The sequence below is a fragment of the Anolis carolinensis genome, unplaced genomic scaffold (genome assembly GCF_035594765.1).
Source record: "Anolis carolinensis isolate JA03-04 unplaced genomic scaffold, rAnoCar3.1.pri scaffold_8, whole genome shotgun sequence".
In the NCBI taxonomy this organism is placed as follows: Eukaryota; Metazoa; Chordata; class Lepidosauria; order Squamata; family Dactyloidae; genus Anolis; species Anolis carolinensis.
Genome location: NW_026943819.1, coordinates 1,413,732 through 1,437,654, shown reverse-complemented (window position 1 = coordinate 1,437,654; position 23,923 = coordinate 1,413,732). Strand labels below are relative to the sequence as shown.

The 23,923-nt window shown below is 47.5% G+C and overlaps 3 protein-coding genes across 7 annotated transcripts; 2 read left to right on the top strand and 1 right to left on the bottom strand.

Annotated features, from left to right (window-relative positions):
- The first annotated feature begins 2,033 nt into the window (after window positions 1–2,033).
- ttc36 (tetratricopeptide repeat domain 36) lies at window positions 2,034–4,553 on the top strand. 2 transcript variants are annotated; one of them, XM_062961247.1, is made up of 3 exons: window positions 2,034–2,220; window positions 3,969–4,160; window positions 4,242–4,553. In XM_062961247.1, exons 1-3 carry the CDS (start codon window positions 2,112–2,114, stop codon window positions 4,535–4,537), a joined length of 597 nt encoding a protein of 198 aa, XP_062817317.1. In that variant the 5' UTR covers window positions 2,034–2,111; the 3' UTR covers window positions 4,538–4,553. The 2 variants fall into 2 exon arrangements, with proteins under 2 accessions (XP_062817317.1, XP_062817318.1); XM_062961248.1 differs by having other exon boundaries at window positions 2,044–2,220; window positions 3,972–4,160.
- Window positions 4,554–8,844: 4,291 nt separating this feature from the next.
- tmem25 (transmembrane protein 25) lies at window positions 8,845–17,213 on the top strand. 2 transcript variants are annotated; one of them, XM_062961244.1, is made up of 8 exons: window positions 8,845–9,227; window positions 12,203–12,487; window positions 12,683–12,973; window positions 13,694–13,825; window positions 14,175–14,211; window positions 14,367–14,491; window positions 14,568–14,645; window positions 16,555–17,213. In XM_062961244.1, exons 1-8 carry the CDS (start codon window positions 8,912–8,914, stop codon window positions 16,626–16,628), a joined length of 1,338 nt encoding a protein of 445 aa, XP_062817314.1. In that variant the 5' UTR covers window positions 8,845–8,911; the 3' UTR covers window positions 16,629–17,213. The 2 variants fall into 2 exon arrangements, with proteins under 2 accessions (XP_062817314.1, XP_062817315.1); XM_062961245.1 differs by having other exon boundaries at window positions 8,855–9,227; window positions 14,391–14,491.
- Window positions 17,214–17,388: 175 nt separating this feature from the next.
- Window positions 17,389–23,887, bottom strand: ift46 (intraflagellar transport 46). Of its 3 annotated transcripts, none has more exons than XM_008122866.3 (11): window positions 23,667–23,887; window positions 22,872–22,963; window positions 22,665–22,792; window positions 21,509–21,583; window positions 21,341–21,434; window positions 20,338–20,466; window positions 20,087–20,208; window positions 19,922–19,988; window positions 18,773–18,833; window positions 18,566–18,651; window positions 17,389–17,704 (listed from the first exon to the last, which is right to left on the bottom strand). In XM_008122866.3, the coding sequence occupies exons 1-11, from the start codon at window positions 23,824–23,826 to the stop codon at window positions 17,609–17,611; spliced, it is 1,110 nt and encodes a 369-aa protein (XP_008121073.2). In that variant the 5' UTR covers window positions 23,827–23,887; the 3' UTR covers window positions 17,389–17,608. The 3 variants fall into 3 exon arrangements, with proteins under 3 accessions (XP_008121073.2, XP_016853786.2, XP_003229018.2); XM_016998297.2 differs by having other exon boundaries at window positions 20,087–20,205; window positions 23,667–23,886; XM_003228970.4 differs by having other exon boundaries at window positions 22,665–22,789; window positions 23,667–23,886.
- Between the last annotated feature and the right edge of the window lie 36 nt (window positions 23,888–23,923).

The following is a 23,923-nucleotide window of genomic DNA, read 5'->3' as shown; positions in this document are numbered from 1 at the left end:
AAGGGCCAGGCAGAACAGGCCCAGGGGTACAAGAGTGATGATGGTGATGCTTCCTGGCTGTTGCTGCCCTGAGTGGCCAGTTGGTTAGTGAACCACTGAGCAGCTCTTTTGGGATAGGCTTCCGTCAAACCTCACATTCAACCAGAACTGACCACAATCATGATGATGATAATGAGGCTTTACCTCTCGCGGGGTTTCTTTCCGCAAAGGCCAGGCGGGTCCCTCGCTGCTGCAAAAGGGCTGGGCTGCAACCTCTTCCTCCTTCCCCAACCTCCGTTTGCGGCAAAGCAATACCGGGTTCCTCTCTTGCGCAGAATCATGGACTGACCGTTGCCGGGCTGCCCTCTGCGGCCCCTTCTTCCTCACTCACTTGCAACCCTTGCAGTTATAAATAATGGTATATATATAGGAACTAATACTCATCATCCTCCGCCGCTGCCGCCGCCGCTGCCGTGTCTTGAAGCCTGGCTTGGAATTCTCTTTAACACTTTTAGAAACAACAGCCGTGTCCCAGTGTCTCCGGAGGCAGGCAAAGGGCTTTGTGGGGAGTCGATCCGGGGGCTTTTGGCCCTTCGGTGCAGAGCGAGGAGCCTTGTCGAGAGCCTTTGCCTCTCCTTCCGTCCCTTGGGTCCCGTCGATGGCGTGAAACAACCGTGCCGTGTCCCCGCAGCTTCGGCGTTCGTGGTGTCCCGTCTCTCGATAGCCGCCGGTCATGAAATCGTTACTGTCTCCCGCCGCGCAAAAAAAACCGCTCCGCATCACAGGGTTCCTTCCGTTCAAATACAACTTATCATGTACAAGCAATTGCTCTTTTTTCTTCTTCTCCTTTCTTGTGTTCTTCCAAACTGTTTTGGGGATTTCTTGTTTTTTGGGGTTTTTATTTTATTTTCTCAAAAGAGGAAACACGTCTCGTGCTGCATCAGTGTTAATTCCCTGCCCTTCGCCGCAGGGAGGAAGGAAAGTACTTTTCACACAAAAAAATAATAGTTTGAGGAATGACTGAAAGACTGAATGTAAAAAATTAAAAAAAGACAAAAGTGTATATAGTTGTACAAAAAAAAGGAGTTTTTAAACATGTTTATTTTCTATGCACTTTTTTATTTAAGTGATAGTTTAATTAAATAAACATGTCCAAGTTTATTGCTTCACAGGCTGGTCTTTGCGTTTGTTGATTTTGGGGGGGACAGATGCAGTCCACACTGGAGTGACTTGAGAGTGTACTGCAAGTCGCTTCTGGTGCGAGAGAATTGGCCTTCTACAGAGACATTGCCCAGGGGACAACCGGATGTGTTACCATCCTCCTGGGAGGCTTCTCTCATGTCCCTGCAAGCTAGAGCTGACAGACGGGAGCTCACCCAGCCTTGCAGATTCGAATCTCCAACCTTCTGGTCAGCAACCCAACCTTAAGGCCAGCAGTTCAGCCGGCACAAGGGTTTAACCCATTGTGCCACAGCTGCTTCTGCTAGCACAAGGTAATTCATCCCTATGTTGTAAGGACCATAAGCCAGAAAAATAGTAAACTATTGCCTATGTCGCTTTGCCTGTGCATATGCCCCTGCCTTCCTGTGAGCTGGTGCCTTTCTCCAGAATGTTCCAAGACCAAAAGTTAGCTTGAAATCAACAAGTTGGGTCATTGGTATCACTTATGCCAAGTAGGTGTGGAAGGTGAGGAAGACCCTCAGCCATTGGTCAAATTTAGATAAGCTGAGATATAAAATTCTTTGTTTGCTACTCACATGTTGCAACGGCCAATTGCATAATACGGACCCACTGAAGTGGGTGCCTACGGCTGTTTTGCCTTATCATCAGCTGAGATAACAATAAAAGGCTTGTTTTTTTGCTCTCCTGGAATTCTCTCCTTTCCTTCCCCTCCGGGCTAGTCTCCTACAATGTCGCTGTGTGGACTTCCAAAAGAGGAGGATCTTCCCCAGCCTTTGGAGAGGGTCCAAAGTCTGGCCCTTGCAGACACGGATGTGAACACCCACCGAGTCCAGGCCTGAGGAGGTGGGGCCCGGCCTTGCCCCCTCCTGCCATTGGCCACTTTGGGGAAGGGTGGCCTCCTCCCTCTGTTTGCCCAGCTCCTGCCTGTCTCCTCTCACCTGGGCTCCGCCATGGCCAGCGCCAAGGACAGGGCCGTCCTGCAGAGCATCCTGCACCCCAACACCCCCTTCGACGAGGAGGAGTCCGAGGACGAAGAGCCAGATGCCGCAGGGGAAGAAGGTGAGCTGGTCCAGATCCAGGGCTGTGGGAACCCAGCGTGGTCTCCTTTGCAAAGCGGAGGCTACGGCACAAGGGAAGTGGGAACTGAGGCCTCTTGCTCTGGGTCACATACCCTGATCCCACTGCAACTTGGCCATGTACCTTAACGTGCAAGACCTGGCTTTGCATCCCCTCTGCTATACAAAATCCCAGAATACTTGAAAAGTACACAAACACAAGATGGTCTATGTACAAAGAAAATATGTCCAAATAGCATAGTAAAAGGTAAGGTTTCCTCTGACGTTAAGTCCAGTCATGTCTGACTCTGGGGGTTGGTGCTCATCTCCATTTCTAAGCCAAAGAGCCAGCGTTGTCCGTAGACACCTCCAAGGTCATGTGGCCACTGGCATGACTGCATGGAGCGCCGTTACCTTCCCGCCGGAGCGGTACCTATTGATCTACTCACACACTGGGGGTTGGTGCTCATCTCCATTTCTAAGCCGAAGAGCCAGCGTTGTCCGTAGACACCTCCAAGGTCATGTGGCCACTGGCATGACTGCATGGAGTGCCGTTACCTTCCCGCCGGAGCGGTACCTATTGATCTACTCACACACTGGGGGTTGGTGCTCATCTCCATTTCTAAGCCGAAGAGCCAGCGTTGTCCGTAGACACCTCCAAGGTCATGTGGCCACTGGCATGACTGCATGGAGCGCCGTTACCTTCCCGCCGGAGCGGTACCTATTGATCTACTCACACACTGGGGGTTGGTGCTCATCTCCATTTCTAAGCCGAAGAGCCAGCGTTGTCCGTAGACACCTCCAAGGTCATGTGGCCACTGGCATGACTGCATGGAGTGCCGTTACCTTCCCGCCGGAGCGGTACCTATTGATCTACTCACATTGGCACGTTTTCGAACTGCTAGGTTGGCAGAAGCTGGGGCTAACAGCAGGCACTCACACCGCTCCCAGGGTTTGAACCTGGGACCTTTCGGTCTCCAGCTCAGTGCTTTAACGCACTTCACCACTGGGGCATATAGTATTATATATATTATATATTATAGCATATAGTATTATTAAAGTTCCCCGTACAAAGCTCAATTTGGTAGTACAGTAGAGTCTCACTTATCCAACATAAACGGGCCAGCAGAACCCTGGATAAGTGTATATGTTGGATAATAAAGAGGGATTAAAGAGAAGCCTATTAAACATCAAATTAAGTTATGATTTTACAAATTAAGCACAAAACATCATGTTATACAACAAATCTGGCAGAAAAAGTAGTTCAATACGCAGTAATGCTACGTAGTAATTACTGTATTTATGAATTTCGCACCAAAATATCATGATATATTGAAAACATTGACTACAAAAATGCGTTGGATAATCCAGAACGTTGGATAAGTGAGTGTTGGATAAGTGAGACTCTACTGTACCAGAGAAAATGAAAAGGAGCAACAGCTCTAACACAAAAGTGATCCAAGTCTGATATTGGTTCCAATGTATATAGGCTTCAGGGATACATAATCATGAAACTATCTTCCAAACAAAGTAAACAGACGGTTGGTCATGTTGCTGTAGACTGGAATGAAGAAAATGATGATGGAGCACCGCTCTCAAGAAAGTCTTCTCAAGTAAAGTCCAAATAAAGTCCCAAGTCTACAAGGGTTCCCGGGTATTTTTGTACCCTGTTTCGAGGGGATGTTTGCACCCCGTCTGCCCAGCTCTGGAGTCCTTTGACCAAGCCTTTCTCTCTCCTTTCTCTTGGGGCAGCAGAAGGCGCCTTCGACCCGGACCTGCTGAAACAGGCCACCGACCTGGAGGTCCAAGGAGTCGCTTGGGCAGAAGCCGGAGACCTGGAGGCGGCCCTGGAGGCCTTTGGAGAGGCCATCCTGCTGCTCCCTGGGCGGGCCTCCGCCTACAACAACCGGGCCCAGGCCCTGCGGCTCAAGGGCGACACTGAGGGTAAGTGGGTTCGGTTAATCCGGCAACGGTCTTGCCAATGCGGTGCGGACACTCACGGGTCTCTCTCTTCCTCTCCCCAAGGTGCCCTGCGGGACCTGGAGGCCGCGCTGAGCCTGAGCGGAGGGAGCGGCCCGGCGGCCCGGCAGGGCTTTGTGCAGCGGGGCCTGATCCGGCTCTGGCGCGGCCAGGAGGAAGCGGCCCGCGGGGACTTTGCGGAGGCGGCCCGGCTGGGGAGCCCCTTTGCCCGGCAGCAGCTGGTGCGGATGAACCCCTACGCCGCCCTCTGCAACCGGATGCTCTCCGAGGTCATGAAGCAGCTGCAGGGACCACCCAAAAGGGAAGAAGGCCCCCTCCCCAATGGCACCCTGGCTGAATAAACAGAGGCCTCGTCCAGTCCTTGGCTGCTGCTCATGATGATGGTTAACACAGGGGTGAAAGGCAGAACCTCTGAGCAGGAACATTGGCACATAGGTCAAGGGCCATGCCAATAATATATAGGGACACTGACACCTTGGCAAAGGGCACTCCAATAATGTATGGGGACAATGGCACATAGGTAAAGAGCACTACAATCCTATTTGAGGACTTTGGCACATAGGGAAAGGCCATTCCAATAATATATGAGGACATTGGCAGAGGTCAGTCCTATATAGGAATTCATGCAACGCCACACAGGCAAAGGGCACTCCAATAATATATAGGGACACTGGCACATAAGCAAAGGGCAACAATGTATGGGGACATTGGCACATAGGTAAAGGACATTACAATACGGGACATTGGCACATAAACAAGTGGCACTCCAATAATGTATGGGGACAATGGCACATAAGCAAAGAGCACTACAATCCTATTTGAGGACATTGGCACATAGGAAAAGGCCAGTCCAATAATGTATAGGGACATTGGCACATAGGGAAAGGCCAGTCCAATAATGTATAGGGACATTGGCACATAGGGAAAAGCCAGTCCAATAATGTATAGGGACATTGGCACATAGGGAAAGGCCAGTCCAATAATGTATAGGGACATTGGCACATAGGGAAAAGCCAGTCCAATAATGTATAGGGACATTAGCACATAGGGAAAGGCCAGTCCAATAATGTATAGGGACATTGGCACATAGGGAAAGGCCAGTCCAATAATGTATAGGGACATTGGCACATAGGAAAAGGCCAGTCCAATAATGTATAGGGACATTGGCACATAGGAAAAGGCCAGTCCAATAATGTATAGGGACATTGGCACATAGGAAAAGGCCAGTCCAATAATGTATAGGGACATTGGCACATAGGGAAAGGCCAGTCCAATAATGTATAGGGACATTGGCACATAGGGAAAGGCCAGTCCAATAATGTATAGGGACATTGGCACATAGGGAAAGGCCAGTCCAATAATGTATAGGGACATTGGCACATAGGGAAAGGCCAGTCCAATAATGTATAGGGACATTGGCACATAGGAAAAGGCCAGTCCAATAATGTATAGGGACATTGGCACATAGGAAAAGGCCAGTCCAATAATGTATAGGGACATTGGCACATAGGGAAAGGCCAGTCCAATAATGTATAGGGACATTAGCACATAGGGAAAGGCCAGTCCAATAATGTATAGGGACATTGGCACATAGGGAAAGGCCAGTCCAATAATGTATAGGGACATTAGCACATAGGGAAAGGCCAGTCCAATAATGTATAGGGACATTGGCACATAGGGAAAGGCCAGTCCAATAATGTATAGGGACATTGGCACATAGGAAAAGGCCAGTCCAATAATGTATAGGGACATTGGCACATAGGAAAAGGCCAGTCCAATAATGTATAGGGACATTGGCACATAGGGAAAGGCCAGTCCAATAATGTATAGGGACATTGGCACATAGGGAAAGGCCAGTCCAATAATGTATAGGGACATTGGCACATAGGGAAAGGCCAGTCCAATAATGTATAGGGACATTGGCACATAGGAAAAGTCCAGTCCAATAATGTATAGGGACATTGGCACATAGGAAAAGGCCAGTCCAATAATGTATAGGGACATTGGCACATAGGGAAAGGCCAGTCCAATAATGTATAGGGACATTGGCACATAGGAAAAGGCCAGTCCAATAATGTATAGGGACATTGGCACATAGGGAAAGGCCAGTCCAATAATGTATAGGGACATTGGCACATAGGGAAAGGCCAGTCCAATAATGTATAGGGACATTGGCACATAGGGAAAGGCCAGTCCAATAATGTATAGGGACATTGGCACATAGGGAAAGGCCAGTCCAATAATGTATAGGGACATTGGCACATAGGAAAAGGCCAGTCCAATAATGTATAGGGACATTGGCACATAGGAAAAGGCCAGTCCAATAATGTATAGGGACATTGGCACATAGGGAAAAGGCCAGTCCAATAATGTATAGGGACATTGGCACATAGGGAAAAGCCATTCCAATAGTGCAGGGGTCCCCAAGCTAAGGCCCGGGGGCCACATATGGCCCATCGAAGCCATTTATCCAGCCCCCGCCTCCTCCCTTGCCCAGTGTGCACCTTCCAGAGCTTTGCTTGTTTATAATGGTATTTTAATTATTATTTAATAATTAATTAATTAATTACCAAGGGGGTGCTTTGCTAGTGCTTTTGATGCACAAAGGCAGAAGGGGGCTGGACTCAATGGCCCAAGGGGTCTCTTCCAATCCTCATTATTATTATTATTATTATTATTATTATTATTATTGACACAAAGACACAGTATAACACAGCAAACGAGATATATATGCTGGATTTTGTATCACAAATCACAAGTTCCCAAGCGTTTAGGGCTGTGTGATGCATTATTATTATTATTATTATCATCATTATTAACATTGAGGCTGGGTGGCCATCTGTCAGGGGTGCTTTGCTTGTGCTTTTGGTGCACAAAGGCAGAAGAGGGTTGGACTCAATGGCCTAAGGGGTCTCTTCCAACCCTCTATATTATTTTTATTATGATTGGGATTAACATAGAGGCTGTATTTTTTTCCCGTTTGGTTTTTTTTACTTCAAAATAAGAGATGTGCAGTGTACATAGGAATTTGTTTATAGGGGTTTTTTTCAATCCAGCCCTACAACGGTTGGAGGGACCGTGAACTGACCCTCTGTTTAAAAAGTTTGGGGACCCCTGCAATACTGTATAGGGACATTCCAATAATATAGAGAGAGACATTAGTACATAGACAACGCTCACTTCAGTAATATATGGGGACAGTGGCACATAGGCAAAGGGCACTCCAGTAATGCATAGAGGCATTGGCACATAGGCAAAGTCCATTCCAATAATAATATAATAATAATATAATAATAATAATAATAATATAAGCAAAGGACACATACACAGGCATGGGCAAACTTGGGCCCTCCGGGCGTTTTGGACTCCAACTCCCACCATTCCTAACAGCCTACCGGCTGTTAGGAATGGTGGGAGTTGGAGTCCAAAACGCCCGGAGGGCCCAAGTTTGCCCATGGCTGATCTATCTATGGAAATGTGTGCATTGGTGCACAAGAATCATAGAATCATATCATATCATAGAATAGTAGAGTTGGAAGAGACCTCATGGGCCATCTAGTCCAGCCCCCTGCTAAGAAGCAGGAAATCGCATTCAAAGCACCCCCGACAGATGGCCATCCAGCCTCTGCTTCAAAGCCTCCAAAGAAGAAGCCTCCACAACACTCTGCAGCAGAGAGTTCCACCGCCAAACAGCCTTTCTCACAGTGAGGAAGTTCTTCCTGATGTTCAGGTGGAATCTCCTTTCCTGTATTTTGAAGCCATTGTTCCGTGTCCTAGTCTGCAGGGCAGCAGAAAACAAGCTCCCTCCCTCCTCCCTATGACTTCCCTCCACGTATTTGTACATGGCTATCATGTCTCCTCTCAGCCTTCTCTTCTGCAGGCTAAACATGCCCAGCTCTTTAAGCCGCTCCTCATAGGGCTTGTTCTCCAGACCTTTGATCATTTTAGTCGCCCTCCTCTGGACGCTTTCCAGCTTGTCAACATCTCCCTTCAACTGTGGTGCCCAAAATTGGACTCAGTGTGATTCCAGGTAAAGTGGTCTGACCAAGGCAGAATAGAATAAGGGGGAGCAGGACTTCCCTGGATCTAGACGCTATTCCCCTATTGATGAGGCCAGAATCCCGTTGGCTTTTTTAGCTGCTGCATCACATTCCTGGCTCATGTTCACCTTCCTCCCCACGAGGACTCCAAGGTCTTTTTCGCACACACTGCTCTCAAGCCAGGCATCGTCCCCCATTCTGTATCTTTGATTTCCATTTTTTCTGCCGAAGTGAAGTCTCTTGCATTTGTCCCTGTTGAACTTCATTTTGTTAGTTTCGGCCAATCATCTCTCTAGTCTGTCAAGATCGTTTTGAATTCTGCTCCTGTCTTCTGGAGTGTTAGCTATCCCTCCCAGTTTGGTGTCGTCTGCAAACTTGATGATCGTGCCTTCTGACCCTTCGTCTAAGTCGTTAATAAAGATGTTGAACAGAACCGGGCCCAGGACGGAGCCCTGCGGCACTCCACTTGTCACTTCTTTCCATGATGAAGACGACGCATTGGTGAGCACCCTTTGGGTTCGTTCGCTTAGCCAATTGCAGATCCACCTAACCGTAGTTTTGTCTAGCCCACATTTGACTAGTTTCCTTGCCAGAAGGTCGTGGGGGACTTTGTCGAAGGCCTTCCTGAAATCCAGACAGGCTACATCCACGGCATTCCCTGTATCGACAAGGAGAATGGATAACCCGACAATTCTGTCTGTCTGGCAGGAGGAGCCAGGAAGGAGCCCTGAAGCCCCGCGTGGGCCGTCCTTTTGTCCGGCCCACCTTCACCCCACACCTAGGGGCCTGTGGGCGGGGCTAAGGGCCTGTGGGCGGGGCCAGGGGCACGCGTGGGTCCCACGGCGCGCGGCGCCGCATTGCGAGCCTCTCCCGCCGCAGAGGAAGCCGGAGGATGGGGTGAGGGCCGGGAAGGAAGGAAGGAAGGAAAGAAGAAAAGGAAGGATGGCCGGCTTCCCTCTGCTCCCGATGCTGCTCCTCTCCGCCTCGCCAGGTGAGTGAGTGCCCGAGGAGGGGGCCGCCAAAAACCCTCCCCACAGACAGCCACTCAACCTTTGATTAGAAACTATTGGAAAATAACTGTAGCCAGTATTCTCAGGGCACATATCCCAATCTCCTTTTGCAAACCACTCGCCAAGGGGGAAAAAAAAAAACACGACCTTGTTACCTTGAACATGTGATATTCATAAGCGTTTAATGCCCTGGCACACAGGGCACTCGGCGGTTAGACTGAAGAACCGTGTCTTCGAACTGCCAAGGACCAAAGACAGGCCACGACAAAAATATTTTGCCGGCCCGTTTATGTTGGATAAGTGAGACTCTACTGTATTTTGAAAACATTGACTGACAAAACATTGGTTACTAAGAAATTGGCTACAAATAAAGACAGAACTGCATTAAATGACCTTACAGTAGCCACATTGTTGGAAATTAAATCCATAAAAAGTTCAGTCCTCGCTGCCTAGAGAAACAGCTGTGGATCAGGGTGGGAGGCAAACTGTGTTGGATAATCCAGAAGCTTGGATAAGCGAATATTGAATAAGCGAGACTCTACTGTATTGGGAAATAACTGTAGCCAGTCTCTGGGCACATATCCGAATCTCCATGAACATCAGGATGCCCCCCTTTTGCAAACCACTCGCCAAGGGGAAAAAAACACGACCTTGCTAGAAGTCTGAACAAGTGATATTCATAAGCGTTTATGCCATGGCACACAGGGCACTCAGCGGTTAGACTGAAGAACCATGTCTTCGAACTGCCGAGGACCAAAGACAGGCCACGACAGAAATATCTATCTGTTTAGCAGAGGATGGTTGTTTCTTTAAAGTTGAAATTGCAGTTGCCCAAAAGATAGGCCCTCCCTTGAAAACTCTTAGTTTAAAACATGCACTCAGAGATTAAAAAAACAAAGTCTTCTTTGAAAAATAACATACGGTAGAGTCTCACTTATCCAACATAAACGGGCCAGCAGAACCCTGGATAAGTGTATATGTTGGATAATAAAGAGGGATTAAGGAAAAGCCTATCAAACATTATTAGGTTATGATTTTACAAATTAAGCACCAAAACATCATGTTATACAACAAATTTGACAGAAAAAGTAGTTCAATACGCAGTCATGTTATGTTGTAATTACTTTATTTACAAATTTAGCATCAAAATATCACGATGTATTGAAAACACTGACTACAAAAATGCGTTGGATAATCCAGAACGTTGGATAAGCGAGTCTTAGATAAGTGAGACTCTACTGTATTTATAACTATTTATTTTCATTATATTATAAGTATTGTTTATTATTATTTATTAGTACTATTGTTTATAGGTATTTATTATTATTTGTAACACTATTATTTATCTGCATTATATAGTATAATCATAGTATTATTTATAGGTATGTATTATTTATACAGTTTTATTATTATTATTATGTATAAATAGTATTTATAAGTTGTCATTATTATTATACTTATAAGTACTACAGTAGAGTCTCACCGGCAGAACCTTGGATAAGCTCATATCTTGGATAAAAAGGAGGAATTAAGAAAAAAGCCTATTAAACATCAAATTAGGTTGTGATTTTACAAATTAAGCACCAAAGCAGCATGTTGTACAACGAATTGATAAATCAATACATGGTAACGTTGTGTAGTAATTGCTGTATTTATGAATTTAGCACCAAAACAAACATTGCAATGTATTGAAAACATTGACTACAAAAACATTGGCTAGTAACAAATTAACTACAAATATAGAATTGCAAATATACAACAAATTTGACTGAAAAAGTACAGTAGAGTCTCACTTATCCAACATAAACAGGCCGGCAGAATGTTGGATAAGCAAATTTCTTGGATAATAAAGAGGGATTAAGGAAAAGACTATTAATCATCAAATTAGGTTGTGATTTTACAAATTAAGCACCAAAACATTATGTTATATTTATGAATTAAGCACCAAAATTTCACGATGTATTGAAAACACTGACTACAAAAATGGCTTGGATAATCCAGAACGTTGGATAAGCGAGTCTTGGATAAGTGAGACTCTACTGTAGTTCAGTAATTACTGTATTTGCGAATTTAGCACCAAAATATCATGATATGATAAGTGAGACTCTACTGTATTATTGTTGTATTAACTTTTGTTTTAACTTTGTTTTATTACCTTATTATGTTTTAACCTGTGTATATTGTGCTAATGTATTTGTGTTGTTACTTTTGTAACAATGTAAGCTGCCCCAAGTCACCGCGGGGAGATGGTGGTGGGGTATAAATAAAGTATTATTGTTATTATTATGAAGTCCAAACAGCAACATGCATCCACCTCCACTGAGGTCTGATGCAAACATGCATCTGCCTCCACTGAGGTCTAAAGGAGACTTCCATTTCCACTGAGGGGGTTTTTTTTTTTCGTGTCAGGAGCAACCGGAGTTGCTTCTGGAGTGAGATAATTGGCCGTCTGCAAGGACATTGCCCAGGGGACATTGCCCGGATGTTTTGATGTTTTACCATCCTTGTGGGATGCTTCTCTCGTGTCCCCGCATGGAGCTGGAGCTGAAAGAGGGAGCTCATCCGCGCTCTCCCCGGGTGGGATTCGAACCTGGCAGCTTTCCGGTCAGCAACCCAACCTTCAAGTCACGAGGCTTTTATCCCCTAGGCCACCGGAGGCTCCTTGAGGACTGACTACAAAATGGAGTCTTGTGCCTGAACATGCTCAGTACACTAACATGTCTATAACCCCTCTCACGCCAAACTGGCCAATCAACATACATATAGAATGCAGGTTAGCAAATAGATACATTAATAAAGGCTTGGGTGGTCACTATTTCCAACAAGAAAGGCCTCCAGAGCGGGAGACCCCAAAATATATCCCCCAAGAGGTCACATTCTTGCCCAACAGACCCCCTCCCTCGTTGCTTTGCTTGCGGTGTTGACCTCGGCTGCTGAGTGAGTCTCCCCTTGGCAGGTGCGGCAGAGCCCGGCGACGGAGAGGCACCGGGGTCCAAGGGTGTGGGCCTCTCCTGCTTGGCGGCGGCGCCCTCGCTCTCCTGGTTCCTGAAGAGCGGAGAGTCCAGTCTCCTCGCGACCGCCGAGCCCGGGGGCGAGGGCAGCGGCAGCGGGGATTTTGAGGAGGGGAGTCACGGAACTTTCGCGGCCGGACCTCAGCGGCTGGAGCGGCCACTCAACTGCTCCGCCACCGACTTGGCCACGGGACGAGCCTCCAGCGCCCCCGTCCTCCTCGACGTCCAGTGTGAGTCTGGTTCCAAAATCCTAGAGTTAGCCACCTCCACGTGTTTTGGAGTAATTCCCACCATTCCTGGCCTCGGGCCCTTTCCTTTCCCCCCTCAGCCGCTTAAGCGGCTGAGGGGGGAAAGGAAGGGGCCCGAGGCTGTTAGGAATCCATGGACGGCCCAAGTCTAACTCCGGATTCTCCCTCTACACGTAGTCCATCCGGAGCTGGTCCGGCTGGAGGCACACCACAGCGAGGGCCCGGGCCTCCTACTGGTCTTGCTGGTGCTGGTGGAGGCCCACCCGCCGGCCCAGATCACCTGGGTGGACCCCGAGGGGCAGACCTCCGTCAACACCTCCCACTTCCTCATCGTGGAGGCCAAGACCTTCCCCTGGCCCAGCGACCACAATGGCCTCCATCTCCAGCTGCGTGGCCTGGTGGGCAACCGGTCCATCTGGGTGGAAGAGGAGCCGGGAAGTGTCGCCAACACCTCCGTCCTGCAGAGCGGTAAAATAGCAACCTTCTCAAGCCTCCTCTATCTAATGTATTGTCTGTTTATAGTTTAGAAGACAGTTGAGGCTTGAGTCTGTTAGAGAACAGAAGCTAGTGTTAGGAGTTAGAAGACAGTTGAGGCTTGAGTCTGTTAGAGGACAGAAGCCAGTGTTAGGAGTTAGAAGACAGTTGAGGCTTGAGTCTGTTTGAGTGCAGAAGCCAGTGTTAGGAGTTAGAAGACAGTTGAGGCTTGAATCTGTTAGAGAGCAGAAGCCAGTATTAGAATTTATAAGTCAGTTGAGGCTTGAGTCTGTTAGAGAACAGAAGCCAGTGTTAGAATTTAGAAGACAGTTGAGGCTTGAGTCTGTTAGAGAACAGAAGCCAGTGTTAGAATTTAGAAGACAGTTGAGGCTTGAGTCTGTTAGAGAGCAGAAGCCAGTGTTAAAATTTAGAAGTCAGTTGAGGCTTGAATTTGTTTGAGTGCAGAAGCCAGTGTTAGAATTTAGAAGACAGTTGAGGCTCGAGTCTGTTTGAATGCAGAAGCCAGTGTTAGGAGTTAGAAGACAGTTGAGTCTTGAGTCTGTTAGCGTACAAAAGCCAGTGTTAGGAGTTAGAAGACTGTTGAGGCTTGAGTCTGTTAGAGAACAGAAGCCAGTTAGAAGTTAGAAGACTGTTGAGGCTTGAGTCTGTTAGAGTACCCGAGTACTCTGTCCTGTGTCTCTGCTTCTTCCCCAGGTCTGCTGGACCTGCGGATTGAACTGCCCCTCCTGGCGCTGGTGGTGGGGGCCGCCCTGGCCCTGGGGGCCTTCCTGTGCCTGGGGGCCCTGCTCAGCTGCCTGCTCTGCCGCAAGGGAAAGAAAAAGGCAGGTGAGTGAGCGAGTGAGTAAATGAGTGGGGAACCCTGGCTGCCACCTGGCCAGCCTTCCTCACCTGGGCCCTGACACAGCCAGAGGGGCCACGGTGGTGCAATGGGTTGAGCCCTTGTGATGCTGAACTGCAGGTTGGCAGTTTGAATCCGCGGGACAGGGTGAGCTCCCGCTGTGAGCCCTAGCTCCTGCCAATCTAGCAGTTCGAAAACATGCAAATGTGAGTAGATGAATAGGTACCACTTTGGCGGGAAAAGGCAAAAAGACGCTACAAGCAGTCACGCCAGCCACACAACCAGGAGTATTATTAATATTAATATTATAATATTTCTCTTATGTGCTCCTTCCAGGACACTCCCTCCCAGCAGTTGTTCCACTGCCTTCCAGGTAACCTTCCCACCCGTGGGGGCTTAGTTTGGGGTCGAGGAACGTTCTCTGCCCCTTGGGACGTCTGGGTACTGACTGGACCTCCAAGCAATGGGCAAGGGACCCCTTTATGTGAGGGACCCCCGCACATCACCCCTAACCCCTTGCCCTGCTAGGCCTTTTCTGCTCTTTCCGCACAGCGACTCCAACAACCGCAAGCCCCAGGCGCCACGGATGCCGCGGGCAAACGTGTCTCTCCCAGCCAACCTGCAGCTGAACGACCTCACAGCCGGGAGGGCAGGTGAGTGGGGGGTCCACTCTGGGGAGGGCGTGGGGGGCACAGGCTTTTCCCTGCCCACCCCTCTTTCTCTCCGCAGGGGAAGCTCCCACGGAAGAAGAGGAGGAGGAGCGGGCTGTCTCGGAGCCAGAGAACCGCCTGGTCCTGCTGGAGAGAGGTGAGGGACACAGTGGGGTGGGAAAAGGTGACCCACTGGGGACCTTCTTTCTGGTTGGCATACAAAGCCCCGCATGCTGCGGATGGGGCGCCACACTGGGAAACACCTGGGTGGGAGTTTGGGTTTAGTTCGGACGTGACTTTATTCCCCAGTGTTTGGGAATTGGGGAGAGGGCACGCTCCTCTCTGCAAGGAGGACTCCCATGTGAAGGGGAGAGGGGTGCCTGGACCCCTCTTTGTGCCAAATGCGGGGGTCCCGGAATCTCCCATTCCACCAGTGGCGAAGTGTGTTAAAGCGCTGAGCTGCTGAACTTGCAGACCGAAAGGTCCCAGGTTCAAACCCCGGGAGCGGCGTGAGCGGCCGCTGTTAGCTCCAGCTCTTGCCAACCTAGCAGTTCGAAAACATGCCAATGTGAGTAGATCAATAGGTACCGCTCCGGCGGGAAGGTAACAACGCTCCATGCAGTCATGCCAGTGGCCACATGACCTTGGAGGTGTCTATGGACAACGCCGGCTCTTTGGCTTAGAAATGGAGATGAGCACCAACCCCCAGAGTCAGACATGACTGGACTTAACGTCAAGGGAAACCTTTACCTTTACCTATACAATATATTATAATATTATATTATTATTAATAATAATAACGGTGCTCCATGCAGTCATGCTGGCCACATGACCTTGGAGGTGTCTATGGACAACGCCGGCACTTTGGCTTAGAAATGGAGATGAGCACCAACCCCCAGAGTCGGACACGACTGGACCTAACGTCAGGGGAAAACCTATACCTTTACCTTACCTTGATTAATTCACCAACATGATAGACCCTTTCACCGAGACATTACTTCTAAGCACTTTAATCCCTTCCTACCTGACCTTATCCCATATTATCCCAGTTGACTCTCTCACACTTGTTTATGCACTTTATTAAAGCTTTGGATATTGTTGTTTCATATGCCTGACCCCTTTTATCTCTCAGTGGTTGATGCTGTATTATTAATCATTTGTTCTGTTTTTGTGTGTTATATTGTATTTTTAAAATGTTTAAATTGTTTATTTTATTTACTGTATATACTCGAGTATAAGCCTAGTTTTTCAGCCCTTTTTTTAAGGCTGAAAAAGCCCTCCTCGGCTTACACTTGGGTGAGGGTCCTGATTGGCTTATATTTGGGTCAGCTTATACTTGAGAATATATGGTACATTTATTATTTTTCTCCATTATTATTGGTATTGTTACATTTATTATTTTTCTCTATTATTGTTGCTACTATTACATTTATTTTACTCTATTTTTATTATTAATACATTTATTATTTCACTCTGATCTTATTATTATATTTATTATTTTACTCTATTTATTACTACATGCATTATTTATTATTATTATTATTATTATTATTATTATTACACGTATTATTTTACTCTATTATTATTAAAAATATACATAAGCACATTTACATTGAAGAAGATGGGAATAATGATTGGATCAGAGTTGGACAGTCTTATCTTAAATCTGAGCTTTATGTCAATATTCAAAAACATTTAACCTACGGATGCCTCAATTCATGTAATTTTATTGGTATATGTTTTTATTTCTGAAATGTACCATCCCTCGGCTTATACTGGAGTCATTGTTTTCCCAGTTTCTTTGTGGTATAATTAGGTGATTCGGCTCATATTCAGGTCGACTTATACTCGAGTATATACAGTATATTATTACTGTTTTGTTTTGATATTCATTGTAATTGCTTTATTCTGTTTTGTTTTGGGCTCAGCTCCATGTTAGCCGCCCCGAGTCCCTTCAGGGAGATGGTGGCGGGATAGAAAAATAAATTATTATTATTATTATTATTATTATTATTATTATTATTATTATTATTATTATTTATCCTGCTCCTCCTCTGCCCTTGCAGGTTGGGGCCAATTCCCCATGGTGGGGTACATCTACCGAGCCTCCAGCATGAGCAGCGATGAGATCTGGCTATGACTCCCATCCCAACCAGTGGATGCAAAGGCCCCTCGAGGCCCAAGGCGATGAAAAGGCGTGCCGAGAATCATAGAATCGTAGAGTTGGAAGAGACCTCATGGGCCATCCAGTCCAACCCCCTGCCAAGAAGCAGGAAATCGCATTCAAAGCGATTTGAAGGTGCTTGTTCCCTTGGAGCAGGACATTGCAAAGGGCTCCAGGGAGTCAGGGCTGGGGTCCTGGGCAGGAAGGGCCGGGCCATATCTGTGGTGTGCTCTGGGTGAGGGCCACAACGGCAGCACCAGCACCTTGAATGTAGACCCCTCCCTCCCTCCCTCCGCATGGCTGCTTCCCCTCCCTGGCCCACAGCTCAGCCCTGTGCTGCTCATCCTCTGATGCACGCACCTTTTGCACTTTCCCCAATGAGGGGCTGTGGCCCTTTGCTTCTTTCTATGCACATCCTGGGCTCTTGCTGAACAGGTGAGCTTTGCCCCTTCCCTCCCCCTTTGCCTTGGTCAGGGCCGACGGCGAGAGCCAGGATTCAAACGAGATCTCTAATCGTGTTTATACATAACAATGAATAAATGATGTGGGTCGCAGAAGGACCATGGGTGTGCGGTGTTTGGTTGCATATCAACAGGCAAAGTGAAGCAGGGTTTCATTAGCTGCAACCCTCGCGGCATCGAGAGGAAGGAGAGACGTTATCATCCCTAAGGTGTGGAAAGTGGCTCCAGTTTCCCCCCAAACATTCCCTTGGCCCCTCAGTAGTACTGCAAAGTAGTACCAAAAGCAAATCTTTATTCACACAAGGCCACACAAAGCACATGAGATGTGGAATAGTGTCTTCTAGCACCAAACCCAGGGATTCGGGGCCTTCAGGTGAGACTCCCTCCCCCCCCCTTCCACCTGGTATCCTGGGCATTCTGCGCTCTGTTGCCTCTGTCACGTGAATAGTTTCCCTCTCCAAGCAAACAAGGCCTCTGCCCACGGTACTTCTCTTCTCAGGTGAAGCTCAGGACGTCTGTCTCTCCAGCCTGGGAGGCCGGGTTGGAAGGAGGGCTGGCCGTCTTCTTGCCTTCTGCCAGGGCTTTGAAGTGCTAAAGGAAAAGAGCAAGAGGGAGGGAGGGAGACCCTTGCACAAATGGATGGCTCCCTGCTCCGAAAAATCCCCCTGGGACCCCCGGGCCAGAGCATCGGCCTCTCTGAGGGTTAATAATAATAATAATAATAATAATAATAATAATAATAATAATAATAATAATAAAGGCACAACTTTGTGGCACAAATGATTCATTGGAACTTATGCCTCAAGTACCACCTCCCTGCAGTAAAGAACTGGTGGGATCACAAACCTACAAAAGTATTTGAAAATGAGCACGCAAAGATACTGTGGGACTTCCAAATCCAGACTGACAAAGTTCTGGAACACAACACACCAGACATCACAGTTGTGGAAAAGAAAAAGGTTTGGATCATTGAGGTCGCCATCCCAGGTGACAGTCACATTGACGAAAAACTCAGCCGCTATCAGGACCTCAAGATTGAACTGCAAAGACTCTGGCAGAAACCAGTGCAGGTGGTCCCAGTGGTGATGGGCACACTGGGTGCCGTGCCAAAAGATCTCGGCCGGCATTTGGAAACAATAGACATTGACAAAATCACGATCTGCCAGCTGCAAAAGGCCACCCTACTGGGATCTGCACGCATCATCCAAAAATACATCACACCGTCCTAGACACTTGGGAAGTGTTCGACTTGTGATTTTGTGATACTAAATCCAGCATATCTATCTTGTTTGCTGTGTCATAATAAAATAATAAGTTTATTTGTATCCCGCCACCATCTCCCCCGGGAGGGGACTCGGGGCGGCTCACAGAAATATCAAATACAAAACAATATACAATACACCAATAAACAATAACATGCACCAATTGTAATATTTGGGTTACCCCACCTACCTGCGAATTCTTGAACTCCGAGTAAAGAGAGAAGAGTGTGTGCAAGGACTGGATGCGGCTCTTGTAGACAGGAATGTCCAGAACAGCTGAGGGACAGGCATAAGAGGATGTTTTGAGTTCGGGGTGAGCAAAGGAAGATTGGCTCCAGACAAACAGGGAGATTCTGCCCGGTCGGGCTGGTGGGAAAGGCTTGGCTTTAGTACTCACCACAGACCATGTCTGTGTATTCGGCGAGGCTGGCATCAATGTCTGCAGTGGGAAGGCTCACCTGGAGGACAGAAAACAAAGGACATGGAGACAGAGAGCCAACATCGTGCTCTTTAGTTTTATCCAATGTTATTTACCTCAGATGTTATTGAATAATAATAATAATAAAACTTTATTTATACCCCGCCGCCATCTCCCCATGGGGACTTGGGGCGGTTCACATGGGGCAAGGCCCGACCAGCATAATTTATAAAAACAATAGCATAAATACATTGCACAATATACAAAAAATAAAACACAGTAAGACAATAAAACAGGAATTAATACAGCAGTAATAATATCAATCAGCCACCAAATACAATTCAGTCGACTTCACTGGTAGGGGGGAGTGTAGCAGTAAAATCAAAATATCATCAGTTAAAATACCCGAATAAAAGGGACCTAATAAAATTCAGGATAGAGTTAAAATGCCAACTGAGGCTGGTCATCCAACTCCCATCACTTTTGAGAATAGGAATTACAACCCAATGGCCCTTGTGGTTCTGAGGTAGGTTGGGGAAAGATTAAAGGGCATCTTAAAGTCAGACATCATCTTCACAAGCCTTAAATGTATTGCTCATGTGGTCTCTTCCAACTCTATGATTCTATTATTCTAATAATAATACTAATAATAATTTATTTATAGACTGCCCTATTTCTCCGAAGGGGCGCAGGGCAGTTTCCAACAATATGACAACCATTCAATGCCAAAAGAAAACCATACAGTTACTTCAGGACAAGGCACATTAGACAAAACGAGCAACATAACAGTAACTTAATAAACAAAACGACAAAAAATAAAATAAAAAATAAAAATTGGAAATAAAAAATAAAATCAAAACATCATAAAATACAAAAACCCTGAAAACACACTAAACATTTGTATATGTGTGTGTGTATACATACATACACTAAATCCAAACCCCACTCTCCTGATTAAATGGAACAAAATACAGCCTTCCATGTGTCACTACTACAGGAATTGGGAGTCAAATGACATGGAGGGGTGGATTCAGCCCACGGGCCTTGGAGATTCACACATATGCCATGTTATGTGCAGATGCACCTCCCCGAGGAGTCAGGGTCGGAAGGAAGGATATGCACCCGTACCTTTCCCAGCAACTCTTCAAACTCAGGGGGCCACTCCTGCATCAGCGTCTCAATGTCCGGCATGGGCCTGGAAGGGAGACAAAAGCATGGCGCACGAGTCCCAAATGCCCTGCAGGAGCCCTCGCTCCAAGCCCAGGTGGGAGGCTGGACCTCCCTTTTACCCACCTGGTATAGTGGACGGTGGCGGGGGGCTTGCAGCGGTGGAGCTCACTGATGCTCTCAATCCAGTTATCGATAGCCTTGGGGTTCTTCTCCGCGTTCTCCAGGCTCTTCACTTTGACCTGCTGCTAGAAACAAGATGCTGGTCCTTACATCCGCTGTGATGTACTCCGAGGCCTGCTTGGCCCCTTCCCGTTGAGGGGTGCCGTCCCCCAAACAGCCCCCTCCTTGCCTCCCTCCCTCTTTGCCCAGCTTACAGCTACGTTGTGCTGCTTGGAGTTCTCCGTCAGCCAGAGGGAGAGCACCGTGGGGTCCGACTGCTTTGTGGAGGGCTCATCCAGCACCAGCAGGCCCAGGTTGTCTGGCTTCCCGTCTGGGCGGGGGACCTGAAAGCAACAGCCCACATTCCCCTTCAGAGGCGGTCTCTCCAAAAACATTTCTCTGGAAAAACGTAACACCAAACGTAGCGCCCAAACACGAGTCAAAGAACATGAAAGGCACTGCAGACTCACTCAACCAGAGAAATCAGCCATAGCAGAGCACTTGATGAACCAACCTGGACACAGCAGATTATTTGAGAACAGAAATGCTCGACCACTCCAACAACTATCAGGTTAGACTACACAGAGAAGCCACTGAAATCCACAAGCATGTGGACAACTTCAACAGAAAGGAGGAAACCATGAAAATGAACAAAATCTGGCTACTAGTATTAAAAAACTCAAAAATCAGAACGGTAGATGGGAAACAACACTCTGAGGGCAGAGGAGCCCCAAGGACAGCTAATGACTCTGAACAAAGGATGCCCCCCAGGCAAGAGACAAACCTTTCCAATGCTAATTAGGGTGATTAACTGAAACATTAGCGCTGGCTTCCAACTGACAAAGAACTCTTGTCACACCCTGGACTCTCCACAGATATATATTTACCTTCCTTGTCTAGTTTATCCATGCCTCACAACCTCTGAGGATGCCTGCCATAGGTGTGGGCGAAACGTCAGGAGAATACTTCTGGAACATGGACAGACAGCCCGAAAGACATACAACAACCCTGTGATCCCGGCCATGAAAGCCTTCGACAACACATTTCTCTGGACATGTTGTCGAAGGCTGGAATCACTGCATTGCTGTGAGTTTTCCAGTCTGTATGGCCTTGCAGCTTCAAGGACTGGCCGATTCCTGCCTGCCTAACACTGTTCTTTTAAGAAGCCATCCATGTCCCCAACAGCAGGAGTGAAATCAAGAACAAAAAAAAGGGTACCTTTAAGAAGGCATCAATGTCTCCAACTGCAGGGATGAAGTCTGGAATGAAAGGCTTCAGCTTGTGCTCCAGGTCAATCATCTGGGCGGAATACCTGGGGAGGAAGGAGGCCCAGTCAGGAGGGGCCCCTAAGAGGCACAGTTCCCCGCTGCCTCTGCTCCGGCTCACCTCCGAATGTACTGGAAAAGCTCCTTGACCTCCAGGGAGACGGGCAGGTAGTCGTAGTCCGCGGAGTTGTAAGCCCTGAGGAAAAAGCCAGCCGTAAGACAAGGGCCACTGACAAAAGCCACCTCCTGCAAAAATCTATCACTCTCTGCTCAGAATACAACCTTATCAGAAAATTAGGGCTAGGCATTCATGAACAGGGACTAACCATCATTCAAATGCACACTGGAACATCCAGGTTTTCAAATCCCTGCGGAAGGTGGACAGAGTGGGGGCTGGCCTCTCTCTAGTCCCCACCAACTATGCTTGTGATGGTGGTGGGAGCAAGAGAAAGGCCTCCCCAGCAGATCTTAGGGCCCATGCTTGTTCATAGAGGAAGATGTGGTTGCGAAGATAGGCAGGACCCGAATTGTATAGGGCTTTGTGGGTCATAAATTGGCACTTTAAATTGGGACCGGAAACTTATAAGCAGCCAGTGGAGCTGCTTTAGTAGGGACGTCGTCTCCTCCTTATACTGTGTATACTCGAGTATAAGCCTAGTTTTTCAGCCCTTTTTTAAAGACTGAAAAAGCCCCCCTCGGCTTATACTCGGGTGAGGGTCCTGGTTGGCTTATATTTGGGTCAGCAACACTCGAGAATATATGGTACATTTATTATTTTTCTCTATTATTATTGGTATTATTACATTTATTATTTTTCTCTATTGTTGCTACTATTACATTTATTTTACTCTATTTTTATTATTATTATTACTATTATTAACACATTTACTATTTCACTCTGATTTTATTATTATTATTGCATTTATCATTTTACTCTATTTATTATTACATGTATTATTTTACTCTATTATTATTAAAAGGATACGTAAGCACATTGACATTGAAGAAGATGAGAATAATGATTTGATCAGAGTTGGACAGTCTTATCTTAAATTTGAGCTTTATGTAAATATTCAAAAACATTTAACCTACTGATGCCTCAATTAATGTAATTTTATTGGTATCTATTTTTTGTTTCTGAAATTTACCACCCTTGGCTTATATTGGAGTCAATGTTTTCCCAGTTTTTTGTGGTAAAATTAGGTGCCTCAGCTTATATTCTGGTCGGCTTATATTTGAGTATATACAGTAATTAAGCTCCAGTTAGCAACCAATACCCCTCCAGCGGCGCCCCATGCTCTTCATCCTCGTCATCCTCATCCTCGGAGTCGGTCTCAGAGTCATCCTCGTCCTCATCCTCCACCTCATTCCCGCTGAAGCGGCGCTGGGGGCCCTTCTTCTCCTGCTGGGAGGAATAAAGAGGGAAGAATAAAGAGGTTTTTCGCCAGTGAAACCTTCCCGACAGATGGCCATCTGGCACGGACCTTGCCTCCAGCGTCGTGGTCCTCCTCCTCGTCATCATCGTCACTGCTGTCTGGGGCCAGGCCCTTGTGTGGAGGGCGGGCAGGGCGTTGGCCTAGAAACAGAAAGGGCCTTAAGCGGATGAGGGGGGAAAGGAAGCAGCCTGAGGTTGTTAGGAATGATGGGAGTTGGAGTCCAAAACACCTGAAGGGCCCAAGCTGGCCTCTAAGGAGGTTAGGAATGATGGGAGTTGGAGTCCAAAGCACTTAAGAGGGCCCAAGGTGGCCTCTAAGGCTGTTAGGAATGATGGGAGTTGGAGTCCAAAACACCTAGAGGTCCTAAGCTGGCCTCTAGGTCTCTGAAACTGTTAGGAATGATGGGAATTGGAGTCCAAAGCACATAGAGGGCCCAAGCTGGCCTCTAAGGAGGTTAGGAATGATGGGAGCTGAAGTCCAAAGCACATAGAGGGCCCAATCTGGCCTCTAAGGCTGTTAGGAATGATGGGAGCTGGAGTCCAAAGCACCTAGAGGGCCCAAGCTGGCCTCTAAGAGGTTAGGAATGATGGGAGTTGTAGTCCAAAGCACCTAGAGGGCCCAATCTGGCCTCTAAGGCTGTTAGGAATAATGGGAGTTGGAGTCCAAAACACCTGAAGGGCCCAAGCTGGCCTCTAAGAGGTTAGGAATGATGGGAGTTGTAGTCCAAAGCACCTAGAGGGCCCAATCTGGCCTCTAAGGCTGTTAGGAATAATGGGAGTTGGAGTCCAAAACACCTGAAGGGCCCAAGCTGGCCTCTAGGCCTCCCCACTGATGCAATGAGACCTGGCTGCGGGGGGCTGGGCGCGTAGATGCTGGCCACGTCCTCGGCCTCGTGCACCTCCAGGCTCTCGTCGTAAGGCTGGTTCTCCACCAGCCGCGTCTGCAGCCCAGGCCCAGGCCCAGGCTCCGGCCCCGAAGCAGGACCAGGCCCCGAAGCCGCCATGGCAACGCCTGCTGCCCGAGCTCGCCCCGCCCCGGAAGTGGCTGCCGCTGCCTTGACAACGCTCGGTCTGTGTTTACAATTTTTTCAACTCCCGGAA